The sequence below is a fragment of the Pan paniscus genome, chromosome 4, assembly GCF_029289425.2.
Source record: "Pan paniscus chromosome 4, NHGRI_mPanPan1-v2.0_pri, whole genome shotgun sequence".
NCBI classification, from domain to species: Eukaryota; Metazoa; Chordata; class Mammalia; order Primates; family Hominidae; genus Pan; species Pan paniscus.
In genome coordinates, this window is record NC_073253.2 from 88,594,953 (window position 1) to 88,606,362 (window position 11,410).

Genomic DNA, 11,410 nt, shown 5'->3' on the forward strand with positions numbered 1-11,410 from the left:
TGTTTGATGCACAGCCATTGGATATGTTAATAAATAAATGCCTCAAAGCCATTCTTACTTGCTTATCTATTTAATGGATTGTAAATTTCACAGGTTGATTCTCAGAAGTTATTTTTATTCTCCAAGTATTTAAGGGCATTTTATTGAAGTACCAGGCTTTTAACTGTAAGATACACAACGTATGGAAGCAATTTAGGAAAAATTTTGTAACAGGCATGATAGTGCTTATTAAAAACTCTTTGAAAACAAAATTTGTATTCCTACCGAATGAAGAAAAACGTAACAAAAGCAGATATACAGCTTTTGTATCTCTATTTATCATTTTATTTATTTATGAAAATAGAACCATTGTTACAAAACATAACTCATACTAAATTTTGCTATCACAAGGGCTTTTAGATAATCAGAGATTTTGTTTTCAGTAAGCATTTTCACATTCAGGCTAGAAAGCATTTATTTCATCTAATTTAAAATGCAAGCAAGTACATTTTAATTTTACTTTGCTTATTAGTGTGAATTTTTAATGCTGGTTACCTTTTTAGTTACGCAGGTATCAATTTGAAATTAGCCCATGTTCTATAATTGTGCCTGTCGTTATTCCCTGTAAATGTTAGAAATTTGTTTATAAACATTATGTGTAAATAATTGACCTACTGGTATTGATTCAAAAATTGCCATTTCTGTCTACTTGCATGCTTCATTAAATACATTTAGTAGCCTGCTGTGTAAAGTCCTCTTTGAAACTGATGACCGACTTTAATCTCAACTCTGTTTCAGATAATTCAGATAGTCAGTGCTGCAGACCGAGATCTTTCACCTGCTGGGCAACAATTCTCCTTTAGATTATCACCTGAGGCTGCTATCAAACCAAATTTTACAGTTCGTGACTTCAGAAGTAAGTGTAACTACAGAAAAATTTACCTCTTATCATGTATCTTTGTAAAAAGGCACAAAGGGAGGAATCAATACTTTTCTTTGAAGCACTTAATTTCATAAAATATGAGATCCTTACATGAGAAAGGCAATATTCTGTACCTAGTAGTAAATTAAATATTTAATCTATACAGACTGTCTAGTAAGGCAGGTTGCTTGCATTGTAAATGTGGACAGTCTCTCAATGAGTCAAGCAAATAAAAGACTCTCTGAGAAATTGAATGCTTTCCCTGTTTTAAACATATCATTTGTCCCAAATGCACATTAATTATACTAACTAACAGGGAGCTCTTTAGTAACTGTTTTATTAGAATAACACACCGTACAGCATAGGTTAAGAATGCAGGTATTATAAAGACACGTGCACACAAATGTTCATTGCAGCACTATTCACAATAGCAAAGACAGAATCGACCTAAATGCCCATCAGTGACAGACTGGATGAAGAAAATGTGGTACATATATACACACCATGGAATGCTATGCAGCCGTAAGAAAGAATGAGATCATGTCTTTTGTAGGAGCATGGATGGAGCTGGAGGCTATTATCTTTAGCAAACTAACACAGGAAACAGAAGATCAAATACTGCATGTTCTTATACTTATACTGCAAATACTTATAAGTGGGAGCTAAATGATAAGAACTTAGGAACTCAAACAAGGAAACAACAAGCCTTGGAGTCTACTTGAGGGGTGAGGATGGGAGGAGGGAGAGGAGCAGAAAAGATAAATATTGGGTATTGGGCTTAATACCTGGGTGATGAAATAATACATACAACAAACCCCCATGACACGTGTTTACCTATGTAACACACCTTCACGTTACCCTCAAATCTAAAATAAACATTAAAAAATAAATAAATAAAAAATAAATTCAAAGAATGCAGGTATTATATTTGACATGACATAGGTTTGCATTTTTGTTCCATACTACCAAAATGACAGACTCTTAATGTATACAATTTTACTAAATCAAATCAACCTCATAATATTTTTTATTAAATAAAATCATATTTGCAAAGCCTTAACAAAATGCCTAAAACATGTTACCATCAAGATCATTTTAGCCACCACCAATGCCATCATGGTTACACTTACACTTTTATTTATTTATTTATTTAGAGGGAGGGAGAGACATGGTTTGCATAGTTTATAATGAGAATTTGCTACTTAAAGACTAATGAAGAGGAAGGAAAGAATGAAACTCTTTAAAAATAAATTTGTGTAAAATTTGTCTTTACACATTACTGTAAATGAAACTCTAATCATTAAAAAAAAGCCACTTAACAATTACAGATAAAAAATTCTACCTGCAAAGAATAGAAACATTATATTTTAAATGTGGACTATATCTATTATTTAACACGATATGGAATAAAACTTTTTTAAATTTAATTTTACTTTTTAAAATTTTAGATTCAGGTGCAGCACTGAATCCTAGCACTTTGTAACATGGGTATATTTCATGATGCTGAGGTTTGGGCTTCTATGATCCCATTGCTGAAGTAGTGAACCTAGTACCCGATAAGCAGTTTTTTTTAACCCTTTGTCTCCTCCCTTTCTCCCCCTTTTTGGCATGCCCAGTGTTAGTTGTTGCCATCTTTGTGTTCTGTGTTCCCAAAGTTTAGCTCCCTTTTATAAGTAAGAGTATATGGTGTTTCGTTTTCTGCTTCTGTATCAATTTGCTTAGGATAATGTCTTCCAGATGCATCCATGTTGCTGCAGAGAACATGATTTCATTCTTTTTTATGGCTGTGAACTATTGCATGGTGTACACTTATTCTTCTACTACCACTGCTATTGCCATCACTCCTACTGCTGCTACTACTGCTAACGCTATTACATTTGCTACAATTACAACCATTACAAAAATATAAAGGACACTGGATTAGAAATATTAAGGTTGAGTATCAATCAGTATCTCTGACTTTATTAGGTCTGTAACCTTGGATATTTTATGTCCTCTAAGTTTCCATATTCTCTAAAATAATCATCAAAACACCTGATTTTATAACCTGATAATAAAAAGATAAATTTTTATAAATTCTATGCATATAGAACAAGTGAACAAATTGTATTGAGATGGTGATGATGATGATGGAATCAGAGGATATTTTGAAGAGATTAGTTTGCTACAATGATTAGGCAAAGAAAGTCAGAGTCTCCACAAAATCAGAGTCTCCACATTTTATCACTGAAGCAAGTTGAGTAGAGTTTGAATAAAATATGCAATGTGAGAAATGGCCATAAGACAAACAGCAGTCCAATCTTGAAGTTATTTATAATGAGAGTGACCACATATTTTATCATAAAGACTGAAACACTTATAAAAAAGGGGGAAATATTTATAATGTTATGTCACAGCAGCACACATAAAATAGGTCTGTCTAAGACAAACTGGACCATATGAGGACCCTATCCAGAAGCCATTTCAGGAGATAACTTAAACCAATAATGTTAGTAGTCTTTGAAAGATTTAAGCAAGAATATAACATATTCATATTTACATTATAGGGAAATCTGCTTGGATGTAGCATGGAAAATATATCATAGGGAGATAAAACTCATTCAGATGTCATTGCAGTAAATGGGTGAGAGCCTTAGATTAGGGTACTGACTGTGAGGATGGAGACAAATGGATGGAAATAGAATTGATAAGACTTCATGATAGATGCCCTAGATTCAATATGTGTATATCATGTAATAAGACAAAATAGATTTCCAGGTCTTAGGCTTCAGCAACTAGGTAGATAGTCACATCATTCACCAAACCCAAGTGTTGACTATTTTCCACAACGTATCTTTGCTGAAAGAGCTATTTCAGATTAATCATGTTAATGGGAACCACATGATACTGACTTATAGCAGAGTGCTTTCTCATGGACTAGACATGTACTTGTCACAAAATTTCAGGTGCCATTTACCATGTTCCTTGTTTTATAATGAATTAGATTTGTAAGGTATTTTTAGTGAAAAGAAAGCATTTAGAGAGGAAATAAAATATAGTATGTCTTTTTCTTCTCACTATGGACATCACAATAAATTTGTTATGGTCAATTTTCAATAAATAATAAATTGGGCTGGGTGCGGTGGCTCACTTTGGGAGGCCAAGGTGGACAGATCATCTGAGGTCAGAAGTTCAAGACCAGCCTGGCCAACATGGTGAAACCCCATCTCTCCTAAAAATACAAAAATTCGCTGGGCGTGGTGGCAGGCATCTGTAGTCCCAGCTACTTAGGAGGGTGAGGCAGGAGAATCGCTTGAACCCAGGAGGCGGAGGTTGCAGTGAGCCGAGATTGATCCACTGTACTCCAGCCTGGGTGACAGAGTGAAACTCCATCTCAAAATAAATAAATAAATTGAAAATAAACATTTTAAAAAGGGTTAGGCTGCCATTTGACACATACATTGAGTTCAAGAGTACCAAATCCCTACCTTCTCCCAAGTGCAGACACAGCAGACATTCTATTTCTATTAGTCATTTTCACTCAGATTATGAACTTTATTCCTAGCCTATTCCTTTTCCGCGGACTCAAGTGTTCAACCATCAATTGCTGAAGATTTAAATGTTGATTCAATTAATATCCATTTGTTCATCCCTAATCATATCCCATAAAGTTTTCTCGTCTTGGTGCTTCCTATTGCTGAAGAACCTGCCTCAATTTCAGTTGTTGAATTTAAAGTCTGCCAATAGAAAAATGGAATCTGATTGAAATAGTAACATATTTGTGACAGACCTGCACAACTGTAATATATTATACACTTTTAAAAATTATCTTACCTTATTCTCAAGTATTATGCATAGCTATAATAAACTACATATTGACACATTTCTAAAAATAACAAAGCGTTTCTAGGGGTTACTGTGACACACAAATGAAATATTGTTATTCATAAAACAAAATTTCTGCTTATTTGTGTAGAAATAAAAGAGCAAATGCATGCAAAAGAGCACTTTCAATAGAAGTATTAATTGCATTTATATAAAAATAGTAATTTTTATTGTCTCACATTATTGCAAGTAAACATTATTGTTTTTGAATTAACCAGAATTACAATGAGTTACTTTTTAAATCATATTAAAGTAGTCATTGTTATAGTTCAAGGTGTTTACAATTTTTGATGTTTTTAACAAATCTTATTTTCCTTTCCATGTTTCTTATTCCAGCTGATATGCAGAGGTGAAAGTATTCCCATACATACAAACATATATAACATATATTTATAAACATATATACATATACAACATGTAGATAGAAAAATCCTTAATTTAAAATAGTCAATTGGTTTTAATATAGTTTACAGAATAGGTTCTTATTTGAGATAATTTACAGATTCATAGTTTGTAATATTTTCTATTATGCGTGAAACTATTTACAAAACTATTTTTTAATGAGATTGCAATGTCATAAAAAAATTGATCAGTTTAACACACTTTCTGTCTTGTAAAGCATTCCATAATCTTTCTGAATAGAAAATTTAATTCTTCTACCAGACAAGATTAATGTTTGTTTTTCCTCTAAGGATTATTTTGATTATATTTTGGCAGTTTTCATAATGTGAACAGAAATAAAAAAAATAAGAATCCCTTTTCCTGATTCAAGAAGAGCTTCTTACTATTGAGCAGATACCAACTTGAAGATTTGAAGTGAAGCTCATAGTAACCATGTTACCATAAATGTCATGTTTTGTAGACAACACAGCTGGGATTGAAACCCGAAGAAATGGATACAGCCGCAGGCAGCAAGAGTTGTATTTCCTCCCTGTTGTAATAGAAGACAGCAGCTACCCTGTCCAGAGCAGCACAAACACAATGACTATTCGAGTCTGTAGATGTGACTCTGATGGCACCATCCTGTCTTGTAATGTGGAAGCAATTTTTCTACCTGTAGGACTTAGCACTGGGGCGTTGATTGCAATTCTACTATGCATTGTTATACTCTTAGGTTGGTTTCAATATTAATCATTGTTAATTTTTTCTTGCTCTTTCTTTTTTTCCCCTCTCTCTCCTCCATCTCTCTCCTCAATTTATCATGTAAACAAGTTTTTATTCATTGACATGTCATACCTAGCTAGAAGATAATCTATGTGTATTGAATTAAATTGTTATTAATGCTATTTTTATATTTCATACTTCTTGGATATGTATTATTGGGGATAAATAAATAACATCATAAAATAAACACCAAAAATATGTTCAAGACCTAAGAGATTTTCTAGTAATAATAGTTTGTGACCCTTGTCACAATGAAATCCTCTTTAATAAATATCCATTTACAACAACTTCTCAATTTGTTTTACTTCCTAGTAATTGCTGCTGTCTAATAAGAGATTATGTCATCTTTTAAAAAATATACTTGATGAACAATGGTTCTCAAATTCCAGTTCAATAAAGAAAGGAAGATAAAAGAGCGAACAGAAAGAAACAGAATGTAAAGTAATCCTCAAATTTGTCTTTTCTGTTTAAACTGCCATCCATAAGTAATTCTTCCACTTTCTTGCATCTCCTTACATCAAAATTCTAACCATTCCCACTAGAACAGAACAGACTAAAATATCTGGAAACACTCCAAAGCAAAATGATTGGAGTAAATGTATTCTATAATATCTCTGTGAGAGTGAATATAAACCTATTAGGAAGTTCCCTCTTCCATGAACTCTGTTCAGCTTCTCCATTTATTAATTCACTGCCAGATTGACAAAAGTAGAGAGAGATTTTCTATTATGCCTCATTCCTTTAAAATCAAATGACAACAGATATACAACTGGGTATTGTGGAATCAAATTATGTATGCATATTTACTGTTTAACCAAAAATAATCTGACAAATATGGACACCTGACTTTATCTCTAGGAAAGAAAAAAAAATAGTAAGATGAAAGGCACAGAGTAACGCGTTATATGGTAGCTTGTGGAGAGCACTCCCTGAGTCAGAAGTTCATGCTGACGTAGAAGGTGAAATTCTAGTCCAATTGGCATGGTGTAGATATTAATTCCACATGAGAAACTTTGGTGTTCAGAGCAAATTATTCTTTATATCCTTATAATTCATAATAAATTATCCCTGGCATCTTTTGTGTTAATATAAACCTTAAGGACACATTCCAAGTAATATTTTCACATCTGAAATTTAACAAGATCATTTAGGTGTTTAACATCAAATGAAGTATTTCTCTCTCATATGCCTCTCTTCTCTTGTAGCTGAGTCCTGGAGTATTCCTATATTTTGAAAGTTGTAAGAGTCAAAATGGAGTCACTAATGTCAAGAAAACCCTGACAAATAGAGCTAGGGAAGACCATGGAGAGAGGGTTTTCACCCTTATATGCCTGTAATGAAAAAGACTGTAAAAATCACAACCCCGCACAAAGGCCATCACCACCTTATACAAAATCATTTCTGCCGGAACATCTGCCCAGCAACTGCCTGTCCAATGTTGGACTGGCATCACCCTTGTTATTAATCTTTGTAGTCAAGGATAATTATTTAAAACAATTATGTATCCTCCTCGTTTTTTTCTTTGAAAACCTTTGTCTTCCTTTATCTCTTGAACACACACATAGTTTACTATGGCACTCACATTCCCATTGCTATACTCTATTTCCAAATAAATATATTTTATTTCAGAGAAACTCTGTTTGTTATTTGAGTTGACAGTATCAACCTAACATGGCTTGGTATGTTCTGGCCGTCATACACTGTAGCAAGTAATCTGCTCAGGTCATCTTTATCATGTACTACCATCTGCCACTCATTTATCCAAATACTTCCAGAGCATCCACAGAGCACCAGCACTATTCTAGGCATTGTGAATTTTTGGTATACAGCAGTGTATATTGACACTCTTTGTCCTGTCATAGGGTCTGCTTAAAAATCCAACTAATCTTTGACCTCCTTGAGCAATCTCACACTCCTTTAGGTCCCCTAGCTTGTTCTCAGCCATTCTCATGTCCTTTGTGGGGTGAGAGAAAGAACAGAAAGGTATGGTGCTTGGGTCCCTTTTAAATGGACCTCAGGCACATCCAGCTAGTTTCTTTCTCAGCCATGGTGATTCTGAACTCATTTTATGTATGGGGCTGCTCCATGAGGTCTGCAGTCTCTCACATACTTGGTAGAGGAACAAACAATCATGTCCTTTGTTCTGAGATTCCATAAACTCTTGGGAGGAGTGCAGGGTGCTAAACATCTCCCAAGGCCCACTGTACAGAAACTCTACCTAGATCTCCTCTCTCCTTCCAACTGGTCCATCTCTAATTTTGGAGGAAGAGAGAATAAATGAAATTTTATCATCATGCATTCTTCTCTACTTTATAATTCTATGACAGGTGTCTTCCAGACTCTGCTCTGGTAAATCAAACACACATTAGCTTTCACCTGTTGACACCACTATGGAGGAGAGGGGTTATTATGACAAGAAAAGCTGAGCACTGACGTCGTCATTTGTATCTGTGCCTATTCATGCATAGTAGAAATAAACACCATTGATTTAGTGGAGAGCTTTAAATCAACTGGGAATAAAGAGAGATTTTGATAATAAAAGTACATAAATTAACAATTTTAAAATATTGTTTTATGAAGGTAATCTGAATTCTAGGCACTTGTTTTAAAAACTTTCTCAATATGGCAGGACACAGAATTGAAATTAATGCTTTAGTTTGTAAGATTTATAAAACTAAGGTCCTTAACATCTTCCTTCCTTCCTTCCTCCTTCCTCTACTTCCTTCCTTCCTCTACTTCCTTCCTTCCTCTACTTCCTTCCTCTACTTCCTTCCTTCCTCTACTTCCTTCCTTCCTCTACTTCCTTCCTTCCTTCTTTCCTTTCTTCCTTCCTTCCTCTACTTCCTTCCTTCCTCTACTTCCTTCCTCTACTTCCTTCCTTCCTTCTTTCCTTTCTTCCTTCCTTCCTCTACTTCCTCTACTTCTCTCTTTCTTATTTATTGCCTTTAAAAATAATGGTCACAGTGAAGATTTGGGCTTATCGCATAAGAAACATAAATTTCTAATTTAAAATTAGGAATGTTCCAATTGGGAAGTTAGCAATGAATGGTAGTCTTATTTATGGATGATAATATTCAAGTTTTCTTATATTCTTACAATTTTCTGTATGAGTGGAAGAACTATGATTTCCTTTTTTCTTTTGTTGCAACACACACTTTTACCAGACCCTAAAATACTTTAATATAAACACATACTTGTTTCATTTTGTGAATAACTTTGCTATGGTTTCTTGTTAGTTAACAATTTCAAAATTTAAACATATGTATGATCCTATTGATTATGGTATGTTTACTATGAAAGTAACAGGAGGTCATTCACGAAACTCAGCCACCCCTAATCATTTTTTAATTTTTATGGAGAGATGAAATGATCTATCTGCTTTCTATTCTCAAATTGCAATTTTTGTCTTGTTCCAGCCATAGTTGTACTGTATGTAGCACTACGAAGGCAGAAGAAAAAAGACACCCTGATGACCTCTAAAGAAGACATCAGAGACAACGTCATCCATTACGATGATGAAGGAGGTGGGGAGGAAGATACCCAGGCTTTCGACATTGGGGCTCTGAGAAACCCAAAAGTGATTGAGGAGAACAAAATTCGCAGGGATATAAAACCAGACTCTCTCTGTTTACCTCGTCAGAGACCACCCATGGAAGATAACACAGACATAAGGGATTTCATTCATCAAAGGCTACAGGAAAATGATGTGGACCCAACTGCCCCACCATACGATTCACTGGCCACATATGCCTACGAAGGGAGTGGGTCCGTGGCAGAGTCCCTCAGCTCTATAGACTCTCTCACCACAGAAGCCGACCAGGACTATGACTACCTGACAGACTGGGGACCCCGCTTTAAAGTCTTGGCAGACATGTTTGGCGAAGAAGAGAGTTATAACCCTGATAAAGTCACTTAAGGGAGTCGTGGAGGCTAAAATACAACCGAGAGGGGAGATTTTTAAAAAAGAAAAAGAAACACAAACATTAATAGAAATCACACACACACACACACACACACACACACACTTTCTGGGACAAGATTCCTTTGATTACCTGGTTTCTAGTAAGTTACTAAATTAATCATATTGTCAGTTTTGGTTTATTCTGCCAACACGAGATACATCCTATAATGTGTACTTGCTTTGTTTTGTTGTTTTGTTTTTTCACAATCACACTGAGACAAGCTCAGGCCTATTCAATACAATTTACTGACATGACAACCTAGAACGAAGATAGCTATGTGGCATCACGGTGGAAGAGTGTTAGATTTTTCTTAATTCCACTAAAGTGCCTATTGAAACTCTTATCATTTAAAGTGGTGTACAGTACACTCTGCTGTGATGGTATTGCGGGATTCAGAGATAAAGAGGACATAAAACAAAGACACCGTCTTTATGTCAAGAAGCAATAGCGACACTCTGACTCTCCTCATTCCTTTTGAGAACAAAAGAAGAACACTTTCTGATCTACACCTTCTTCTAATTCAAAAGGTTTTCTTTTTCTTTTTTAAACTGTATGCTAAAACATATTTGTTTATCCTATCCTTTCAGAAAATTGAAATAAATATGAAAATATCAAGTTCAATATGTAAGTCCTGAATTCTAGAAACAATGTTTGATCTTAACATTAGTTCACATTAAAGCTGTTCATTAAAATGTTACACTCTTTTCCAACAAAAATAAATAAATAAAAAAAGAAAAGAAAAAATATTCCTCTTTATAAAGAGAGGCCTCAGGGCTCAAATTACACATTAAAATAAATATTGGTTTTGCTTAATATTGTACTGGTGTGTGGAAAATTGGTTTTAACAGTCACCAGATTCAGCTTTTAGTCATAGATGTAATTTCAAGTTGTGTTTCTATGAAAATTCTTAGAAGAAAAAAGTGCCATTCATTTAAGCATGGAAAGAGAAATTCATTACACAGTTTCTCAGAGTTTCGTACAATCTAGTGATTCTTTGATGAGCAGCAAAAATAAAATACATATCAAATAATAGAGGATGGATTTATAAGATGTCTAAAAATATTTGTTATACATTATTGAAAAAAATAAAAAATCAGGGACTTAAAAAAGTTCAAACCAATGACTGAATCCTAAAATGAACGTAAATTCAATTTCAGGCAGCTGATATACTTACTTTACTTACATGGACTTCAACTTTGTGAGCACCATTATTATATTGGAGCTCATAGTTACCTCTTTGTTCTCTCATCTACAAAAATCTTAATGTAAATTATCCCTTACAAACTCCGTGTAAAGAACTTTCTAATTTGATGCAAATTTCTAAGTAATATTAGATTTTATAAGCGCATTAGTAAACTAAACTCACACACATTGCTTTCAAGCGGATTGCACACTAGCTTGGAAAACATAAAAAGATGCAAACTAATTATAAAATAATATATTTTATATGAATGTGATAACTACTTAAGTGGCTACTGTAATATTGTCACTATATATATGAAAAAAAATTAAAGTTGCT

The 11,410-nt window shown here is 34.0% G+C and overlaps 1 protein-coding gene across 4 annotated transcripts in view; it reads left to right on the forward strand.

Annotated features, from left to right (window-relative positions):
- CDH12 (cadherin 12) overlaps positions 1-10,711 on the forward strand; it is a 1,103,355-nt gene extending 1,092,644 nt beyond the window's left edge. For all 4 annotated transcript variants that reach the window (XM_055112489.2, XM_055112491.2, XM_034960250.3 and 1 more), the window contains 3 exons: positions 778-895; positions 5,628-5,879; positions 9,346-10,711. In XM_055112489.2, the coding sequence (XP_054968464.1) occupies positions 778-895; positions 5,628-5,879; positions 9,346-9,845 (870 nt within the window). In that variant the 3' untranslated portion in view covers positions 9,846-10,711. The remainder of the gene's footprint in view (positions 1-777; positions 896-5,627; positions 5,880-9,345) is intronic.
- Positions 10,712-11,410: the final 699 nt, after the last annotated feature.